We start from the raw sequence: 22,295 nt of genomic DNA on the forward strand, positions 1-22,295 counted from the left end.
CAGTATGCAATTCTTAAAAGCTCTAGTGTTAACAAAAAGCAATGCTGTATTACAATTTAACCCTTTGCACATGGGAATGTTAAAAGAAGAAGATAGGAAATATATTACTTGAGCATAAATAATATTCTTTATAGGACCAGCAAAACAATTTAATATTTCTCATTGTGGTAATGAAAACGCGATACCTTAGATCAGTGTCAGACAGATGCAGATGTGAATGCAGGCTATGGACAAACTACGCAGAGCTCTTTTTCCCCATTGCAGAATTGGTAAGAGACCCACACAAGCAGGGTAAACCCTGTCATGTAGACAGAATAATGTGATATCCTGGTCTAAGACATTACATTAACAGCTTGATCTTGTAAAGATTCAAACACACACACCTAAATTTACACAGTGGGAGGTCATCCCAGGACAACTGTGGGATTATTTCTGAGAGCAGGGTGAATCATGTATGTATGTCTTTGTATGCTCAAGAAAGACCAAAGGTGGAGGAGAAGGATGCAGCAAAGGGCACGGTAATCATCGGCAATGGCATATAAGTGCTACGCCAAAAAAAGAGCGAGCTGGAAGCTTTCATGCGCTTGTTCCTACCTCAGCTCAAGTCTACATTTGAATTATTTTTGGCTTCTCTGTTTTTATTTTCTGGGGGTTAGTACCAGCATTTTGTAAACATGCCAAACTTTGAATAAGTTTATGTTTTAATCAATCCAGTGATTATTTGTAGTCCTCTGGGGTTTGTTCTGTACACTCATGAATTGCAGAAGCAAAATTTGCCCCTTGGAGGAAGAAAAGCTGCCCCCTCCTCTCAGGCACAGCAATAACAAAGGCAAATGAGGAAGAAAAAAAATCTTAACAAAAACTCCTCCCCCCCCTCTCCCCCCCCTTTTCTTTGGCGATTGCAGGCTGCTAATGTGTTTCTTCCCTTTCCAGAAAGAGGAGGACATACTATCCTGGGATACCAGTAGTCTGTATCCCTGTCATAAACAAATCTGTTTCTCTCAGTACTTAAATACTCAGGACTTTTGGAAGCTTCTCTTTGCATAATAAATGTGTTTAATATTTCCTTTACTCTGCCTCGTTATTAAGTATAAACTGTTACTGTAGTGGATTGAAGGGTGGTTTACACAGCACTTGTATTTGGATAGTCTGTTTTCTTTTACCCTTGCTCCGAAGGGTGTGTTTAAGCAATGAATGAATGATTGTATGAGCACTATTTTCGTGTTTCGTACAACCCCCTTTTTCTCCTCCTTTCCAGCTCAGTCAGCACACCTTCTGCAGCGGCATTTTAGTTTTCTGGGTGGAAATGTGGTGTTTAGCAGAATAGACGCATACCAAGGATGAGAGACTTTTTCCCTCTTCTCCCCAGAGATACCCTGTGACTTCCTCTATTAGTCCATTAATCGCCGTAGCTCAAAATTCAGTCTGATCAAAGGAGCAGAACGAGGTTGAAAAGTGCAGATTCTGGCAATTGACTTGACTGTTTAGATTCCCCGCTGAGCTCATTTAGAGCTGGAATTAAGCTATTCCTGCCGTATTTTTCGTCCTTGGCTCGGCGATAGCGCCGGGGGAGTGCTGAAGGCAGCGCGGCCGTTCCCAGCGCCCGGACGCAGCCTGGCCCAGGGAGCAGCCGCCGGGATGCGCAGAGCTCAGTCTGCCTGTGCCAGGAGAGGGCTGAGTAATCTTGCCTTAGTTTGATAAGAAGGTCTGCGTTTCGATTGCATTAGCTTTTTCGACTGCAGAAAAAGTGGAGGAGCTGTTAACTGAAGGTGCCGGAGTCGATATCGGAGATTCTGTGCGTTTTTTGTTGTTTTTTTTTTTTTTTTTTTAATTTAAGCATCAGGTTTCCATCTCTTGCAGCTCTCTTTGCTGAGGTTGGTGCGCGTGTTATGAGTGGGAAGGAAAGAACTAAAGAAAATATGTAAACGGGAAATTTGTAAACAACATGAAGTTTCTTGTAAAAGTTTTCTTTACGATGTAATGACTCACTTAAGGAATACAGTTGTTTTTAAGGCCTGTTTATATGTGCAGTTAGAAACTGGTGCTGTTTTCTCTCATTAATAGTCTTGTTGGTTCTTGTTTGCTTAAGGCAAAAATGCAGACTGCCCATACCTGTGTTGTTCACTGCAGATTAACATCTGATTTTGCAATCCTTACACATCTCACATTCCTATTGATGTAACCAGGAGTTACAAGTTCTCCAGGAATAGTGTTGGACTCTTGATGTCATTATTTGTGAGTCTACAGTTCCCCAAAGTGTGCTAATATTTCTCAAACAGAGATAGAATAATTTGATGTGTAAGTTCTTATCTCATTAAAGTGAATTATTGTTACTGAAATGTGAATGGCATTCTATTATCAGAAAATATTATGTATTTAATGGTTTAAGAGTGCTTAAGGTCAGCAAGAACAGAGAAAGGCTGATAACATCACCATAGACTGTGCCATGGTCCTGAAATGTGAGTAAATCTTTAACTGAAAAAAGCTCTGCGAGACATATTGGTGTTTTCCCATAGTTTAGGACTTTGTCTAAAATCCCCAATATTTATTTATGTTGTATTTTCCTTAAAAAAAAATCAATCAATCAAACAAAAAAAAACACACCAAAAAAAAATATTAAGAAAAAATATTGGCAGTGAGAGCAGAAATGGACAAATCCTTTTACATACATAGATGGCATATATCTATATGTCTCTAAATTTTAATTTTAAAAAGAACTGTGACCTGTATCAGGGACCCTATGTGGAATAAGATTAGAAAGGGACTCCTGACTCGGGTGTGCTGTTCCATTCTAGGCTGACACAATATATAAAACTACTGTGGTTTAGCTTACAGAAGTTTCCTCAAATTTCATACTTTATAAAGCATTTGTCAGTACGGTGAGCTCAAATCTTGCTCTCTCTCTGGGATTTCTTATTTTTTCTGCTTTTGATAACAGTATTGAGGCTTTTCATAAGCTGAAATGCCATCTGGCTGCATTTAAAATACACATTTTTGCCTATGTCTTGATTAAGCTAGAGGGAGGGTACCTACCTGCTGTCTAGATCACTGTCAAACTTAACTGAGAGTAAAGTTTAATTGTACTCCATTCTCCTAACACAGTCTATTTTCTCTTTCTGACTGGGTACTAAAAGGCTTCTACTGCTGCACTAACATTTTCCAAATGAAACGGTTTTGCCGGTTTCTGAAGAAATACCAGAACAAGTGCCACCTTAGACATGCTGGGAGGAGTCCTGCGCCATAGATTATACACTGAAACAGTTGGCCAGAATAAGGAATTAAAGTAATCCCTGACATTAGGAGCATGAAAATGAGATGACCCGTGTTTGCCCTGTGTGAGTTTCTAACCCAGTTGCGCTATAGGCTCCCCTTTATCGCTGTTCCTCCGTACCTATACTGTGCGGGAAACAAAAGGGCAGCCCTTCGGCTGGGAAACTGGAACACAGGCTTGCAAATATTGCAGACTTTAAATGCATTGTATTTTTAACAGTAGTTCGTGATTGGAATGACAGGAAGGAAATGAGCAGAAAACATCCTATTCTATCTCTATATAAAATCTTGCTTGTGAAAGATACAGTTACCACAATAATGATCGGACGCTAATTGATTCATTGTGCTGGGAGACAAGTGCTGAGCGGAGGAGCCGGCGGGGTCATTTTCTTGCTCCAACTCCACTTTGGTTGTTTGCTGAGGAAGGGCAGGAGAGGGTTATAAAGCCGCTGCCACTACATTCAGCGCGTGTTTTTCTCAGAAAAGAAGAGACACCGCCAGCCAAGATCTCTTTCCTTTGGAAATTGTGGCTGGGAAGGGCCCCTTTGGCTCAGCAGACAAAGTGGGCAGGCAGACAGCCCCTTTCCTGAATCCCAGGCAGGCACCAGACGGCTGAAGGAAGAGAGGCACCAGGCTGAATTAGATTGCCTCCTGCTTTGGACAGTAAGGCAGAGAGGCAGGCTTAATTGCTTTGCAGCTGTTCATTTTTTCCCCTTCTCCCTCCCCTGCCCTCCTCTCCCTCCTCCCGGCTGCCCCCAGCAGCAGCCGACCTGGGGAGAAGCACCAAAGGGTCCTGGGCTCATTTTTATCAGCCTTTACGTCCTTCCCTCAACTCCAGCAGCAAATGGGAAGAGAGAGGAAAGTACTAAGGACAAAAAAGACTCTTTGGCGTAACCTTTGTCGCTTTTTTCTGGATTGGTTTGTCCAGTGGTTTCTGAACACTGCTCGTGGCAAGGGGCAGGCGGGGACAGGGGACAGGCAGACGTCTTGGGTGGCATCCTTTGGGGAGAGGCAGCTGGGTGTCATCGTTGGCGGGTCATGGCATCCTCTCCAGGGAGCGGACAAACCGGGAGAGCCTTCAAACGAGCCCCTGGCGATGCCGGCAGTGGGATTTACGAGACATGGGAGATTTCCTCTCCGGAGCTGGGACACTGCTTACGGAGAGCTCCCAGAGTGGTCTGGTGGTATGAACGTTGGGTGGGGTTGACTTGGTGGTGCTCTCGTGGGTAAAAGAGCCTCAACACCAAAATGGTTCTTCACCTGACTATTAATGGAAAAGCTTTTTTGAACCTCAGGGGACTTGCAGGGGTCTGCAGCCCTCAGAAACCAGCTCAGACCAGACTTGCAGATCTGTGTGTATGTCATAATCCCAAACTGCCTGAACCTCATGTTTGTGCAGGAAACAGAGTTTGTTTTCTTAATTGCTCTCACTCTGCTCTCGGATTTAAACATTCAAGAACGTGTTTCCGTGCCTTAGCAATGCGACCGCAGCGGGCTTCCAGCTCACCTGGTTTGCGGAGAGGGGCTCTGCTCGTCTGCCGCTCAGCCGGCCTCCCCGGCGCTCTTCACCTCCAGCAGCAATGTCAAGCTAACCCAATTTTGCAGCTGGTATCGAGCGCCAGAGGCAAGCTTTGTAGATGTCTCTTTAATTCCTGCACTTGTAGAATTTAGTGTATATTTTCCCTCCAGTTCCACTGACTCACGTGGCCCTCAGGGGCGGAGGCAGGGGGAGAACAAGAAGGCTGTAACCCGGCTCTGATTTACTCATCTGGTAGAGCCAGGCGTCAATGAGCCTTTCCCCTCTCTGTCCACAAAGACAGTCCCCTCTCAGGAGCCTGTTTGGCCTCCCAGTTACAGTTATGGCATCAGTAGTTTTGTACTTGACCGTCCTCCGAGGCCGACTGCATCTCCTCTGCCTGGTGAGCCGAGAGCGCGATGCGGGGTGGGAGCCCCACGTTGCGGGGGCTGTCGGGGCACGCTCATCTCTTCGTACGGGACACACTTGCTGCTTGCTTTTTCTGATATCCTTAACAACATAAACCAGAACTTGAGGTGGGCACCAGTGCGGGTGTCGTGCTGGGAAGGGTAGCGCAGGTACCGGGTGCTTTAGGGGACAGAGGGATTTGTGCGTGTAAGAAATGAATTTAGAAATAAGGTACAGTAGCATGTAAGTGACTTTTTTTTTTTTTTTTTTTTATCTGTTCAACACACAGCCTACAATAGCTCTGCCAGTTAGATTTGAATTAAAACCGGCTCCACAAGCTACAAAGGCTCTTGAGCCTCATTGCCGGGACCGGAAACCCATTGTGGCGTCCTGATTAGTGCTGGTGAAATCGGAAACCTTTCTCAGGGCAGATAACAATCTCACAAATGAAAATATAACCTGTTAATCCTGAATTTTAACAAGGATGGTTATGCAACTCCAGGCCAAATCCAGGATGTGTCCTCTCCCTGGGCCCCTGGGTCAGAAGGGCCGTGCTGATGGGAAGGGTGGGATCGCAGCCCCGCGGTACCCTCTACCCTGGCTGGGGGCGGGAGGAGGGGTGCTGGGGGCTGAGGAATTGGGGTTCACATGTTGGGACCGACCCCTCTGAAGCTCTCGGCTGAAGCATCTGAAGACGGGGCTTCTATTTAATGTTCCTCCCCATGCCCGTCACCGCTGCCAAAGGAGGGGTGGTCTGGCTGGGGCCATCCGGGCTTTTGCAGTCCCATAATAGCCCCTTTAATTATGGGTAACAATAGGTTCTGTTTTTTCCTATGTTAATAACAAGTTCCAGGGTATAAATAACTCTGCAATTAAACCAAAATGCCTAATGATTTACCATTTGACACCTATGCAGTCTGCCGGAGCCTTGGCTGTGCAAGGAATTTTTTTCTCCTGCCCTGAATATTTTGTAATTGTTTGACAAAGAGCACACGGACGCTCCAGTCATTAAGAAATGCCAACGAAGGTACATGGTGGCACCGGGGAGCAGAGAACAAATAGCTACACTCGTGTCGAGGCCGTAGAGGGCTCTCCTTTCTGATGTGCAGCCACGGTTTGTTTGACGACTTCTGTATATTGACCTTTGTTTTTTAAGAAAAACACAAACAATCAGGATTGCTTTATTGTAGGACCCATTAACTCCTTCCGAGACTCTGTGGTGTCTGGTGATAAGCGCAGCACGCGTGTGGCCATGTGCCACAGCCTGTGAAACACCTCTGCCGCTCTGCTGCGTTTGGATGTTTGCAGGCAGATGCTGCATGTCCCTTGCTTTCTGCATTTGGAGGAACCAGTCTATATGTAAAAATACGTGGAAATGGGCCTGGGGACTCTAATCGCATTGGCCATGGAGATAGGGGCAAGGGGAGAGGGGAATTCGCCTCTGCTTTCACTGGGGAGGCACGGAGCGGCGTGTCTCATTTCGGAGACTGGCTGTGATGTGTTTGATGTAAAGCCTGCGAATGGAGTTGCTTAAATATACAAGCGTGTCTAAAAATGTAAAAATAAAAGCAGTGCTATTTTAAGACTCTAGAATCAGGGATTATAAATAGCCCGACTGGTGTGTTACTCCTGGCTGGGTGTGTCGGTCCTAAAACATCACCACAACTGTCACGTCCCTTTGAAGCAGCTTGTCGACTAATGACGGCGGCAGTGGAGCCTCCTCTGCCTTTCCATGTTCTCTTGATAAGCACAGGTCGATGATAAGATGCTCTCCAGGCTGACGTGCCCATCACACGAGCCCTGGCTGTGCGAGCGGACACCAAGGGGAAGGTGGGGGAACGCTGGTGGGGAGCACTGTGGGGCCGGGATTCGGGGGTGGGAGGGAGCGTTAGCAGGGCAAAGCGGAGCTCTCTCTGCTGAGCACAAGCCATGGAGCCGGGGCTGATGAACCCCGGACTAAAGGCAAAATAGCTGTGTGGTCGAGCATGGGTTTGGGACTTGTGAGATGTGGGTTTGGAGCTCTCCGATGTCAGCCTTCCTCTGTGGCTGGTTGAGATTCATCTTCCTGCTCCCATCATTTACTCTCCTCCTGTGGCCAGTGGAGGAAGAGATATTCAGAGGGTAATTTCACCTCACCCTAATGTGCACCTCCAAGGTGTGATGATGATCTGTGGTGAGGGAAGCCTGGACAACACGCTTAGGCTTGGCCCTTGTCTGCCAGAGGTACTCCATCTTTGGATGCAGCAGCAGCTGTGGTGATCCAATATACAAGTCTGTGAAGTTGAAAGTCATATAGGCACCTTAAATAGCTGACTTCTGCCTTAGAAGGCATTTTTGTCTCTGTCTGTTTTTCCAGTGTGGTGGCTGGAAAGAAGTACCTTTGGTGGTACTGCGGGCGAGCGGCTGGGGGACAGGCTCTTCTCTGGCGGCTCTTTCCAAGAGGAATTCTGGCTGACTCCTGCACCGAGTAATGATATGTTTATTTGCAATATATGGAGCCAGGAGACGTCTCTGGGATGATAGGGATCTGGAGACTAGTAAACAAAAGAAGGCAAGGTTGGAACTCAAACTGTAAGAAGGCTTGTTTGAGTCTAGAGAAAACAACCATAAAACCAAATAATGACGGTGTTCAAAAAGGTCTGCAGTGGTGTATCTCAGGATGAGATGCAAATGTATCTGCTGAGCCCTTGCACTGGTAGGATTCCAAAATCCGGGTTATTTTTACAGGGAGCTCTGAGCAGCCTGTACCCAGAAGGTGAAGAAAAGGGAGCTTGTTGGCTGCTCCTTCTTTTCATGATAGATAGAAATGGGCCAGGAATCTCTCCTGGTGTAGCTGAGTCTTCCCCGGAAAGGGGGACCTTATTTCATGTTCTGTCAGTGGAGGAAAGCTTGCACATAGGCTGCGTCTAGCATCTCTAAAAGGGGCAAAACACGCTGATGTCTGAAGGTTTCCAAGAGTTCATGCTGAATTCTTCCTCCATAGCCTGCTTGTAACACAGAGGAGCCGTGTCCTGACGTGATGCTCCCCTAGCGCGGAACAAGCCACTTGTATTTTATGGTGATAGAGAAGGTGATTTCCATTGAGAAACGAATGGGGATGACAGCAGTGACAAATAAAGATCTTATGGGTTCAAAACCGATAAGCTGACAGCTCCGTTTTCAAACCTGGATGTCTTGAACTAACCACCTAGAAACAGTATTTTGGCAATCTGCTGACTGCAGTGGGCACTGGCGTTCTCCACACTGCTGACAATCAGGGTGCTCCCTGGGGGGGAGAGGGGGGAAGGGGGGGCTGGACATGAGTATGAAAAGTTACAGTAAGTGCCAGGTCAAAAACTGAAGCCTTTGTCTGAAAGTGAAGTTGTTACTTCACTCTGAAAACGGGGACTTCTCCCATTGCTCACTGTGGTCAGAGCTGCTCCTGGAGGGCCATGGGAGGACTGATTTAATGCTCCATGTCTTTTTTCTTTTATGCCAAACTCTTAATTATGCCTGCATTGCACTGCCGGTGAGCAGGGAGTGCGGCGCGGAGCCCAAGCCCCCCGGGGTGCAGCCAGTGCCCAGATCTGATCCCCGGCCCCGGGGTGTGCTCACAGAGGAGCTGTGTGGCTCTGCGAGGATGCGCACACACACACACACACACACACACACACACACACACACACACACACACACGCGCACGCACTGTTACGGTATGAAGAAGCTCAGTTTGCTTTTTATTCCTCCCCCCACCGCCTTCTTTTCTATAATCATTGCAAAACAGGAACAAATGAGTGTGTCACTTTAAACCATGAAACCACTTAGTCCGTAAAGACAGATTTGGCGTCTTTGTGCTGGCAGTGACAGGCCAGCGCGGCGTTCCATAGTGATCCCACTGTTCTCCCTCTGCCCCGCACCCTGCCGCCGCTCCCCACCCCCTCCGAGATTTGCTCCGTGTTTGCCTGCCTCTGTTTTTGTGGTTGGTAACCAGCAAAAGAATGGAATGGATTTAATGATTTGTTGGCTGCGGTGCCGGCATGATTAAGTCAATAAAGCTGCAAGCTGAAAACAGACAGTGTAGTTACAGTATATGACTTCAACCTTGTTAATGCATGTTTATGTCCTCCTGCCCACTGTATAGCTGTACATTGCATAAAGAAGATCTGACCAATCTTTAACCCATTAAATAATTCATAAAGTGAGAGCAGACATCAGCTACTTGTGGAGCGGATCAGTAACCATGGGGTCAGCAATAACTTTGGCTCCCTGGACCATATCCAGCATGTTTAAACTCTGGTGATGTCACCAGGCAAGCTTCTAACCTTAATCATTTGGATGGGAACAAAGGGGAGTTAACTGTTGACATGCGGTGTCTCCGTGGAAGACACGCTTGTGAGTCCTCTGCAACATCTCTGCCTCGCAGGGAACGTGGACTCGCTCCAGCATCCCTGCTTCTTTCGTACGCCTCCCTCTTTCCTTACGGCAAAAGTGTGGCTGGCCAAATGTTCAAAGGCACGTGTTTCCTAGGCTCCTATTATCTTAAGTGACAGAGGCACCAAAATCCCGCAGAATTTCAGGGAAATGTTGGCTGACTTAAGAAGATGGTGTTCAGAGGCACTTGGATGGGTTTTTTCATCGTGGATAGATTTTGAATGAAAAGTATCTCCTCCCGCCGTGTAAAGGACAGAGAAGGGCATATAGCGGGGAGGGAAGGGGGCAGAAGCCAGGGATGCGGGAGAGGATGAGGAGTGAAGCAGGACTGTTCTCACCGCAGTAAAAGCTCACACAATAAAATATCAAGCAAGACTGGCAGGAGTATCCTAGGATTCTCCCCCAGCCAGCCTCTTCTTTTCGTACAAGTCAAAACACAGGGCTGACTTCTCCGAGCACACAGCCCTCGTTACACAGCTCCCAGCTGGGCACCGAGGGATTCTCCAGGTGCGGCGATGTCCGTAGTTGTCGCAGCGGTTTCTTTTGCTGGCACATAAGGGGCGAGTCATGGGATCACGGGGCGTGTGGCTGGGATATGCTGCGCTCCACTGGTCCGCGCAGCCAGGTTAGAGGCCCCAGGGGACCATTATGAGTTGGTGTAGTTTAGTGCTGTTGTGAGATGCAACCAGCTGTGGCCGGACCCAGAGGAGAGATGCAGAGAGGAGGACACGACAAAATCTTGTATGCGGAGTGAACCAGAAAAAGCCTTTCCACCTTTCACCGGTGAGCGGTGTAGAGCGCAGTTCTGCTGCAGGTCTTTGGGGTCGTAACCCCAGGGCATGAGAGAAGCACCGTTTCAGGAGCGTGAAGACATAATCCCCACACTGCCCCAGGAATTGACCCTCATCCTCCTATTCAGCGAGAAGCTTAAATTTCTTTTTGGGGCAACCTAAGACAGAGAGAGAAATGAAGCGACTTGGCCGTAGTCACCTGAAGAAACTATGTGTGATGGAACTGGACGGTGAACCTGGCCATGTGAGCCTGAGTCCACGCGACTGGCTTTTATCCTGTGACTCGGTCATGAAGCAAACTCACCTTTCAAGATTGTCTCCTTTAGGGGTGGCTTGGGAGTTCACCTTTAATGATCCCATTTTCTGTGGCTCCTTCTGGAAGATTGCATGCTCACAGTCTCATGAGCTAACCCTCCACTGCGTGTCTAAAGGGACTGTTGCTTGTGCAGGTGAACCCGTCGGAGGCTGATGTGCCTGTCTGCACTGCACGTACCTCGGTGTCTTTGCAAACAGACCTCTATGGTGTGCACGTCTTCACATCTAGGACTATTGGGGCTATTAAAAGCAGGCAGGTGAAAACTCACAGGGAGATTTGTGAGCCAGGTGGCTGCGTACAGCAGAGCAGATCTCAGGATCCACTACATCATCCCAGTAGTGAATTTTCCAGGTGCCAAAAGATATGCACCTTCAGTTGGAGATTGGAGCGGGGACCTTCAGTCTGCCGTTGCCGCCATCTGCAGCCTGAGCCCAGGGGGAGACTGGCGCCCAGAGCTACTGCTGATTATTCTCAATCACTCAGTTATTCCCTGTTGCTTTATGATTGTGCTAATAAAGACTCAAATTAACTTACCCTGGTTTTGGGGTGGGGGGGTGGGTTGGTTGGTTTGGTTTGGTTTTGCTGTCACCCAGAGCAGCAATGTCTCCTTTGGAGAAGATGCTCCAGAATCTATGGCAAGTCAAATCTGATCCAAGAAGAAATTCCATGTTCAGTTTTCTTTGTTTTTAGCTTGGAACATTGTGTGATATGCCTGAAAATCTTTGCTTACCGGTCTATTGATTTCAATGAATGAACCCACATACACCTAGTAATGTTTTATTATCGCTCACCCACCATAGGGTGTATAGCAGCTGGTAATTTTTGTGCATTGACTGCATTTTTTTTCTGCTTAATGGAAAACAGAGTCACTCCAAGCGTATGCTAATGCTGAATGGGGGGGTCCCAACTTCTGACCCATAGCTAATATCCTACAAGTCACATGAAGCTACCAAGGATTCTTGAGCTGGTGCTCGAAATGCGTATGTTATCAGCAAATAAACACCATTAATTGCTTCTAATATGTCATACAGTGGTTAAATGACAAGATCCTTATTAATATGCGTGTATATCAGCCTTTTCAGTGTGTATGAGGGGGAGTATGAAGTGGTAAAATTATTTAAAATTAGTGGGGAATATTTACAGGAAGGCATAAAGAACTGTCAGTTGAGGAAAGCAGCATTTTATGTTCTTGTCCCGGATGACCTTGCTCCAAGGACAAATCAGAGCTTGATGAAATGAAGCTGCAGATGGCTAGTGATCTCAACTCTGTAATAATGAAATGACACAAGAAAAAAATGAGACATCTACAGTTTGTAAATACAATCTGAATGGAAGGGGAGAAAAGGAATTTTTAAGAGGAGATTGAGTTGACTTGGTTACAGCAGTTCAGCTTCGGGTGTTTTAATAATAATTTCCATTTAAAAAAAATAATGGAATAGCTCCTTGTTCCCCATACTCAAGGTCACCTTAATAAATTCTTCTTTTTTAACATGTCAGTATCTCGGTTTTAAAAATTTGATCCATTATTTTAGCATATTATTTATCACTGGATTTTGTTTTGTAAGTTGTGGAGGTGATTTTGGGCACCTGATTGGGTGGATGATCTGATACAACCATTTGGGGTGTTTGAATAGTTTCATCTGTCAGGAAGGAGTAAGCTTGTGAGAGGTTTAATACTGAAAAAGTGATGTGATACTTTGTGCCAGAGTGTGCTTTGTTTGTGCACTTACATGAGAAATCAGGAGTGTATGCTGTTGGGTTTTGCATGTGGGCAAGTTTTCATGCAAAGGGCTTCTCAGAAGCGGTTAGGGAGCCAACTGCTATTGAAAGTTAACAAGACTTGGGCATCTGCCTCTGCAGATTGAACCTTTGCATGAAAAGGAAAAAGAAATTCATGGAAACATTAACTTAGAGAAATCAAGGGATTCACAAATCTCTGTGATCCGGACCACCTCACTGCAGTCCACAGAGCTTTTCAGAACTGGGCAGGTAGAGAACTGATTTCTCCCATTAGCTCAAGATTTCCTGACTTTTGCTTTGTTAGACTGAAATCTTCGCTTTTTTTTTTTTTTTTTTTATCAGATATTTTCTGCTGTCCTTAATACATAAATTTACCAGCCAGTCATCATTGTGTTTCTCTGTAGCAGCTTCTGCCGGGTGCTGAGCTAACCCGGCTCCTTTTGAATCTCATCGACACCTCCAAGAGCGTGCCTTGACATAACACAAGGATTACTTGAGTCAAACCGCTTTATAGATATGAGATGTTGTAGTTTGTCATCACGGCTAGCGCAACCTTGTAGAGACAGGCAGAAGGACTACCAGCTGAAATTGGGTGAGATAAATACAGTTTTAGATTATCTCATTGAATTTATAGGCAAGCTGCCCTCCATGGGAACAAGAGCGGGGTGTCAAGGGTTGGAGAATCATGATAGCTGTACAAACCAAATATAAATATTTTGTTCTTTGCAGAGAATTCAATTTTGGATCTTGACTATATGTTATAGAGACAGGTACAAAACACCCATCTCTGCATCTCTGGGTGTATACATGTAAAACCAGTAACAGGTACAGTTTATGCTAAAGTACCGTGGTACAAAGACTGGTGGGGATGAGTCCAGCCCTAGAACATTGCTCTCAGGTTGAAGAGAGGTGTGTTAAGACTGCTGGTGCGAAGGCCCTGCTGCCACCAGGGCTCTGGCAGAGCCTCTGTGGGTCTCATCCTGCTGACAGGCTTGCTTTTCACTGGGGTTGTTGGAGCAAAGCTGTTCTCTGGGCTGCCTTCACCCATGGCCTGGCAGTTTGTCCGGGCCAAAGGACCTATTTGCAGGGGAGCTGCTGTTGCTGAAGTCTTGATCGTGCTTCCTTACAGGCACCGCATTCCCTGGGAGGTTGTGTGTGTCTGTGATAGACCAACTCTCCCATCCATGTTGTGCCTCAGGCTCTTGGCTGCTCCCAAAGCTGTTTCTCATGCTCGTTCTAACAACATGGTGCTGGTAACAGCATCACAGCTTGATTTCAACTTGCCAGCTAAAGGATGCATTTTCAACTAAGAGAAAAATCACTGTTGCAATAATTCACTCTGGATTTTCAGTCTTTCTTTTGGTCTGATTGCTGCTGCTCTTCAATGGCATGTTTTGATGGATAAAACCAGCTCTGAAAATATTGGTAGAGTCTTTGCACACAAGCTTTAACTAATTCGATTAAAATTTTTTTTAAGAGGGGAAGTGGACTCCGTTTCCATCTTATTAAAATTCTGGGTGCATTTTTAAAAGCACTTTGGATACTTTGATGGGATTTTGTTTTGTTTTGAACAGCATGCAGTATAAGAGCAGCTATAGGGAAATCAGTGTTTCATCTGCTTTGCTTGAAGCGGGGAGATCCTGATAAAATTGCTAGCCAGGTGTGGTGATCTTGTCATTGCTCCTAGCAAAGAAGGAGGACTACCTTTGAAGGAAGCTGTGCATGCTCATGCCATATGAAAAGAAAGAAAAACTTAAAAGAACTTTTTTTTTTTAAACAAAACCGTATACCCACGGATCATTTACAGTCTTCAAACAAAGCCTTTTTCTGACTGACAGCCCCCAAGATAAGCTTAGAAACTTGAGTCTGGTAGTATTTCACATGCTTCTATATCAAGTAAACGGGTGAAAGATGGGTAAAAAGAAAAGATCCACTGAGCTGCACAGTTTGTTTTATCAATGTTCATACATTGTGTTAAAACAAACAAGCAAACAAACAAAAAGCTTTGGAGCGTTTCTGAACTGAAAGGCTGTTTTATCTTGAAGAGCATCTCTGAATTGGGAGCAGAATAGAGGAGAGAAAAAAGAGAGAACTTCCAAAGAGCAAATGGAGAGTTTTGTTAAAGGCAAGAAGCAGAGGCAAGAAGCATACGTAATCCCTGGCTTCTGCGTGAAGCAAATGATGATAGCATCTCAAAGCCATCGCACTCTGCAGTGGGCCAACATGATCATTCTGCCAAACCATGACCCTAGATGTTGTGTGTGTCATTTGTATGCATTGGCCAAACAGATTGATCATCTTAGTATCTACTTGGATTAACAGCTGTGGAGAACGCGATCCTCCTTTTTCAAAGTGGCATCAAGGTTTTCTGTGGGGCCGCACAAGGTTATTGGACACCAGGAGTCTACGTGTGGCTTTTCTGTAGATCTAAACACAAAATTCGTACAACCATACAATTTTATGGGCGAGCCAACTTCAGTAGCAAGTGAAGTGTTTTAAGTGCTTAGTTAGTAGTATTTGTAGAGTCATCGCTGCCTAGGAGTCTTAGTCCTGGACTTCAGAGCGAAGTGCTGCCCAGGCATGAAAGCCCCAGCAAGGAGCTGGAGCGCACCTACACGAGAGGAGAGGATGCGCCGGCAGGCAGGCGGGAGCACAGGGAAACGCAGAGGCATTAGTTTGAAACTAGAATTTGCATTTCCTCAGCAGAGTACAGAACTCCCTATACGTAACAGATGTTCTTAAAATACAGAACAAAGCTCGGTTAATGAAACTTCACCCCACCCCTAGAGAATAGCTGTCCCTGCTGTGAATACGGATCCACCTATGGTCCCCGCCGGGCAGCCGGGGCCTCGGAGTGGACCAGTAGCACAGGCTCCTGGCGAGTCCCATAGCCATGTCTTTCCTCTCTGGGTTTTGTTTCTTTTTTTTTTTTTCACTGTGCAATGTCTTGGTAAATAGGTCCAGCTAAGTTATCTTTGGTTACAAAACCAAAAAAAAAAAAAAATACTGGTGGAAAAAGCAGTTTGTCCCTTTCTTGTACCTACAGCAAACATCTACGCTGAGCAACCCATTTCCTTTGGTCTTTTCCTTTTATTTCGGGGTGCTGTGGCTCAGCTCAACAACCCTTCTGTTTTAAGCTCTGCAATTGCTGGGTTCAGCTGGATGCCCCATTGGAAGTGGAGGGAGTATTTCTCAAATCAGCGGTGTCTTTTGAAATGGAAGAAACTTTTTAAATGCGGGTACTATGTGCATTTTTAATTAGACACATTTTCTGTTCTTCCACTGTTGCTGATGCTTTCAGTTAGGAAGTGCAGTTCTTCCCCGACTCTGCAAATATCTACCGAAATTTGCAAAGCTGCCTGTCTCTCTCTCAGTAACCTTGCCGTGACCTGGTTATCTGTTAGAACCACAAAGAATTCAGTCTCTAATTAGTCCATCTGTTAACTATTGAAATTCATGGCTTAGTTTTATTGTCTGGGTCTGTAACATAATGCTGAATGGTCTCACCTGGCAGCTTATTTCTTATAAAGCAAATGTGCCTTTCCAAGAGCCATTTTGGTGCAGATAACTGTCTTTTCAGCACTGGACAAATGACTCTGTCTAGCAGCCTGCAGTCCCCTTCATGCCCTCGCTGAAATAAATTGTACATCTCCAATAGCTCTGGGCCTAAGTCAATAAAATTTAACATGTACATTTCTTTGTTATATTCTTTGGAGTTACACCGTAAGAGCAGATGGGAAAGTTTAATAATGATAAATGAGTTTAGTGTTGTCACATAGTCCTAAAAAACAATGAATGCTCTTTATTAAAGATTAGAGGGATTTTTACATATTTGCCAGAGAGCGATTAAAGCTCTAGCTCAGATCCTCAGAAAGTCTTGCTTTTAAATTCTTTTTGGACTGTTTGTTAATGAGGATTCAGAGGAATTAGGGGCCATAAATTTCTTCATTCTCACTTAAGCGAAGCCACAAAGTGATTACTGGATATATAACTAAGTGCTGAGGACTGGAGTTTATCAACAGCGTTCACGCAGAACAATTCATCTCTGCGCTTATTCACGGCAGTTGTGCATCTTGTGCGTAATGAGATGATGGGGCTGGGCAGGCCGAGCTCGTCGGTGGATTTTGAAAAGGATGTAGAATCATAACTATACGTGGTAGGTCTCAGTGGGACTGTTTGCACACTTTGCGTTAAGCGTGTGCCCGAATGTTTTTCTGGACCAGACCCACGCTCACGAGAGCCGGACGCGGTAACCTGCAGATGCATATGCCCAGCCTGAAGAGCTGGCCGTTGTGCACAGGCTGGGAGGGACTGGTTTCACTGGTCTGCGCAACGGCTTTTACAGTTACGGTCAGCAGCTGAATCCTGACAAACAGTAAACATTCCTGTAAACCTGCAACCTGATTCTTTCCTCCTCGCTCTCGAAACTAGTGTGTGAGATATGAAGTCTAAGCGGTGAAGCTGGCCCCAGTGCCTCTCTGCACAGAAAGGGCCACGCTGGGAAGCCCAGGGAGGGCTGCAGGAGCTCCGGACCTGCTGTGCCGCGGTTCGCCTAGCAACAGAAACACGCTCTCAGGCACGTGCTCTCCAATCCCGGGTCTGCCTGGCGTGCCGTTTGGTTAGGGATTCTGCCCATTTGATGTTTTAATACGAGTTTTTGCAGGGGAAAATGGCAAAACCCCTGGTACCTCCATGCCACCACATTTTTGTAAAAGTTGAAGAATAGGGACTGCCTGTAGCCATCTGTATCCTCCAGTGTAGCATACAGCTGGCGCAGCCGCACGACCCTTCAGGTGTGAACACCCACTTCCAGCGTCCCCAACTTCAACTCTAGAATCCTCTCTTTGCTGTCTTTCTGGATTTTAAAATAGGATAATGCACACTACAGACAAGTGGAGATTATGGCTTGTTTGGCTTGGCCTTACTATGGGAAGGAAAATGATTTTTCTTGGGGAGTGATGAAAAGGAAAAATGTTTAAAGTTCATTAACCTTTGGTACAGATAGCAGTGTCCTTTAGACTACACCAGAGCTATTCTTAGTCATGACGTTTAGGTGGTTGTTTTTTTATTGTAAGGGAATACAGTAGTTCCCACTAGTGGTGAAAAGAGAGAACTTTTTCCTTTCTCTTTTCTTTTTTTTTTTTTTTTTTCTTTTTTGGCTTAACCTAAATGTGAACTGTAGACAGCGAGATTTTGAATTCATTCCTTGTCTTCCCATCTATGCTATTTTGTCCTAATTTCCCCAAAAGCAAAATTTATATCTATAGATTGTTTCTTTACTGGCTAATTAAGTGTTATACAACTTTGCTCTGAAAAACTCAGCAACCCATTCTGTGTATTTGCAAATGAACTTCTCTGATTCTCATTATTGCTATAGGGTGCCTGCAGAAAGTCCCATATAATTAAGCTGTTGTACTGCTACAACACAAGAGCCACAATTAGAAATGTGATTTACACTTCTTTACCATTAATATTATGGGGAAAAAATCAACATTATTTTCTTGATGATGCTTAGGAGAAATTAGAATGAGGTGGACATGATTAGGAAAAGAGACTTTAATGTTATGACTTGTTAATGCAATAGCCCTGAGCGAGACATCAGAATGATTGTCCTTGCGCTAAACTCATTTGCTTCGGTAAGCACGGACCCTCTGCACGCAACAAGACAAGTTTGGAGGAAATTGGATAGATGGCAGGGATTTTGGTGGTATGAACATTTCAGTGTCTTTCATGTGCAGAGTACACAAACTGAATCCCTGCACTTTCAAATATTCCCCTAGAGGCAATCTGCATTATTCAAAGCTTAACTATGGCTGCAGAATCCTGTCTGACATGAAAGCAGAGTGCTAGCTTTACATGAACTTTCATATTTACATCTGTAGTAAATCATATTTACTTTTTTCCTCCCCTCCCTCTTTTTCTGTGGGTGAGAGGGAGTAAAATGGGTGGGAGGGAAGGGGGAGGAGGAGAGATGTCCAGCAGAATTGTAAGCAAAGGACCAGTAATAAAGTCTAGTCTGATGAGACTGCCCATGAATAGGAATGATAATGAGAGCAGTGATGAGCTGCAGGTTTGTGTCTTTTAGTAAATTATCTAGCAGGCATTTACATTTCATCAATTGTGCTTTTGCATAATAGACCGAAGTGCTACAACAAAAGGAGGCACCATAAAAATGAGTAATTTCAGTGACCTTCTTGGTAATCGCTCTTACAGAGAATATCTTGGAAGGACTTGGGTGATTCCTCATGGTGAAGCTGCTGTGGAAAGGCACCCCAGGCCCCAGAAGCTTCCTTGGTGACAAACGCCTTCCAAGGCTTTCTTCTGGCCATGCTGAAACATGGCTCGTATCCTGTTTTCTCCGTCTGAGCATGCTGCTAATTGTCAGATGTCAAAAGGCAACAACCATTTTCTTCTTGCTTATCTCCTGATAACATTGATTCTCAAACAAAGGATGTGGGCTTCCATTCTGAAAACAAAGGAAGCATGGCCCAGCTAAGGATGCTGGATATAATATACATACTTCTCCCTGCCAATAATAACAAAACATCATAAATAATGTAGAAGCTAGATGTGAGAATGGAGAAAGGGGAATACACTGGTACTGCTGCGCCTGGGTACGGCACTTACAGAATCTTGTCCTCAGTGAGGCCTTGACTTCTTCCCTCGTTTTTCTCTTGTATTTCCCCGACTACCTGCCAGCTCCTAAGCTGTTTAGATGTCAGTATTTTTTTAATTCTTTTTCCCTTTTGGGTTGTGTCTTCATCGTGTTCTTGCAGAATTTTTTTTCTCTTCTTCCCCCAACGCTCTTTCTTTGGAGGCAAGTCCTCAGCTGGTGTAAGTCACCTCAGATCTTTCATTGAGGACTTAAAGCCAGGACAGTTTGCACCAGCCACTAATCGGACCCACTGCATTACTGATTTGTGCCTGGCCATGAACGGACCCTGCCTTTTTGCATGTTCTCCTCTCCTTTCACAATTAGCTGTCCTCGTTTGTCCGGTCATGGAAGCCACAAGAACCACTTCAGTCCCAGGCCTACATCTTCCCCATCTTCCCAGGTCCCTGGTCTGATGGCACCTTTTCGCCTCTTCTGCCTTTAGTTTTCTGTTTTCTTTTACTGTAGGCTTCTCCTTTATATCCAATTGCCAAATCCTACCCCGATGCAACTTTTCTTTCCTTGTGTCTTTCAGTGTAGCAGTTGGGGAACTGGTGGGAAATGTGACGCTTTACTCACATCCCTTCTGCCAGCCAGGCAGCCATGTGACTCCAGTAATGGTGGTGAATCAGTCCGGTAGCCTTGGGCTAGTCACAAAGAATTTTGGATTAACCTTTTGCTTTTCTCACTTTTTCTTGTGCTGATCCTCAGAAATCAGAGCCGTCCCCTGACCTTCGCTGTCCTCACCGTGACATGTGGGTCTGTGCGAATCCACAAGGTGTTTGGCCATGGGACAGCCAAAGACCGGAGAGAGGGCATCAGCAGAGAGGATAAGGGCTTCTGTTGTTATCTCCCTGATGAGATTAATTTTCTTTTTTTCATCTTTGTTGGCAGGATCAAAATGCTGGAATTGTTGCCAGACTTCAGGAGCCGGGCTCCATCCCAAGCGGAGGCTCTGTGCCGGCACCAGCCACGGTGAATGGGTATACGATGAGGAACCATTTACTGAAGCAGCAAATAATGAAACGACAGTTGATGCAGGTACGATGCCGAGTGCCTCTGTGGGTTTCTGTGCTGTCCACCTCACTGGGAAGGACAGGACTAACTGGAATGGGGAAATCACCAGTCAGCAAACACTAAGGAGTGACCCTGGAATTGCTGGGTTGAGTCAGACTAGGGCTGTGGTGAGTCCAGGATGTCATGCCCAAGAGAGGCCAGGGCCAAGGGCTGCTCAGCAAGTCCGAGTGCAGATCTGCCCACTCGTATGCATAGGAAGGATTCAGTCACCTCTGTATCATTGCCGTCATCCTTGGTCAACCACGAAGTTGGGAGGGAAGATACAGAGAAGGGAGGCTTGGAGAGTGAGTCAGCCCCAGGAGGGATGTTCTCCGTGCTTGCCTTTCTCTCTGGCTCCCTGGGGGTTTACCAGAGCAGATGTTAGACTCCAGTTTGTCCTGGACTTGGCTGTAACATGCTGTGTGAAGGAGCAGGGATGGGGGAATCCCACAGACAAGTTGGGTGAGGCAGCACTGAACATGTGCCTCTGACTTTCTGAGCACACTGCTGGATGTGGGTCAAGGAGGCTCACTTCTTTGGATGGGAAATGAGATGAGAAGCAGCTCAGTAAAACCCTCAACCGAGTACTGTCCTGCTCCTTGATCAAACTGCCTTTCAAAATCAGCTCTGCCTCCTTTTCATCAGTTGGCTTCAAGCTTATCTGTGCTGTTCTAAGACAGTGGGGGTTCAGCCAGGCCTCAGCTCCCACCGTCCACAGAGAGTTCCCCAGATCACCACTGCTGTCCACAGCAGGGATGCGAGTGTGGTGGTGGGTTCTGGGGTTAAATGGTAGGAGACACAAATCAGGTTACTTGGAAGAAGCCAGCAATATCTTGCTCGGGGAGCACCTGCCAGGGATCCCGGGCTTCTGTGGTTCATTGCTATGTTCTGGTTAGAAGTGGCAACCAGCACAAAAGGTGATGGTACACACGAGCAGAGCTATCCTCCAAACAGGGTAATGGCCACCAGCAGTCCCCTGTTTGTCAGTGTGTCCCAGCAATGCTGCCGCAGATTCTGTTCACTAATAGACTTTCGGACACCTTTTGTCCATGGATCTGGTACTTCAGAGAACACGTCCAAATTATCATCACAAGAGGCGCTGGGGAGACATGAGGATTTCTGTAGCTGCTGGCTGTGCTGCACTTCACTCACAAGCTGGTGACCACGAGGGTCTCCATGTTCCTCCAGGTGCCCTTGGGCCTTGGGCCGCCTGCACAGCGCCTGCCGAAGGCTGCGCTTCCTAATGCTGGGCTGTTGTCAGGACACCTTTGCAGGAAGGGTCACGGGAGCAATTAAGATCCGGTCTGCAATGAACTGTCTGGGCTGAGTCTCATCGGGGGGGGTGTGTGTGTATGGGAGAGATCGTTAATGATGACAGTGGTTACACTTCAGGCATCTGCTGCTATTCTTGTTTGTCAGGAGACTGCAACTTGACTATCGTACCCTTTGTTTTCCAGGAAAAGCAGAGACAAAACATGCTGGGAGTAACATCTGAGCAGAGGAGTTTGTTTGCGACTCAGCAGATTAATCAGTTTCAAGGTAAGGAGAGGAGGGGCGTGCTGTGAAAAGCCTCGAGCAGCCAGGGCCTGGGGGCTGATTAAATACAGGGCGCTTAATGACACTCTGCCCTGAAATAAAACCATTTCACATTTTATCCCGTATCATGGGATTCGCCCATTTCCTTATTGCTCCAGTAATAACTCTGTTGCAAAGAACACAGGGGAGAGGCCCATGTAGTGAAAGAAAAAGACGGAGCGGCGGCCTTTTAAGGCTCTGCCACGACGCCAGGGTGAATGTGCGCTCAGCGGCTAACGCTTCTCTCTGTACGCAGGCGTGCAGCAGCCCGTTCCCGCTGACTGCAGCCAGGTGATGCCGGCTCCTCCGCCCAACCACCGCATGCTGCCGTCTAACCCGGCCATGCTCCAGAGCACCTTGGGCTCTGGCATGGCCCCAGCCACCGCCAGCCAGAGCAGCGGGACGATGGTGATGATTCCACACAACCCTGGCAAGCAGCAGGGGATTTTTCCACCTAATTCTGACTTTAACATCCCGCTGCGGCCGAGCCAGAACTCGCTGGGCATGACCTCGGGGTGCCAAACAGTACACAGCCACTCGGCTGTGCGGCCGGGAATGCCG

The 22,295-nt window shown here is 46.3% G+C and overlaps 1 protein-coding gene across 1 annotated transcript in view; it reads left to right on the top strand.

Annotated features, from left to right (window-relative positions):
* MAMLD1 (mastermind-like domain containing 1) overlaps nt 1-22,295 on the top strand; it is a 69,099-nt gene that overhangs the window by 46,072 nt on the left and 732 nt on the right. The window contains 3 exon segments of the mRNA XM_009889320.1: nt 19,998-20,144; nt 21,617-21,698; nt 21,991-22,295. Of these exon segments, the coding sequence (XP_009887622.1) occupies nt 19,998-20,144; nt 21,617-21,698; nt 21,991-22,295 (534 nt within the window).

Source organism: Charadrius vociferus, unplaced genomic scaffold (genome assembly GCF_000708025.1).
Source record: "Charadrius vociferus isolate BGI_N301 unplaced genomic scaffold, ASM70802v2 scaffold7, whole genome shotgun sequence".
NCBI lineage: Eukaryota > Metazoa > Chordata > Aves > Charadriiformes > Charadriidae > Charadrius > Charadrius vociferus.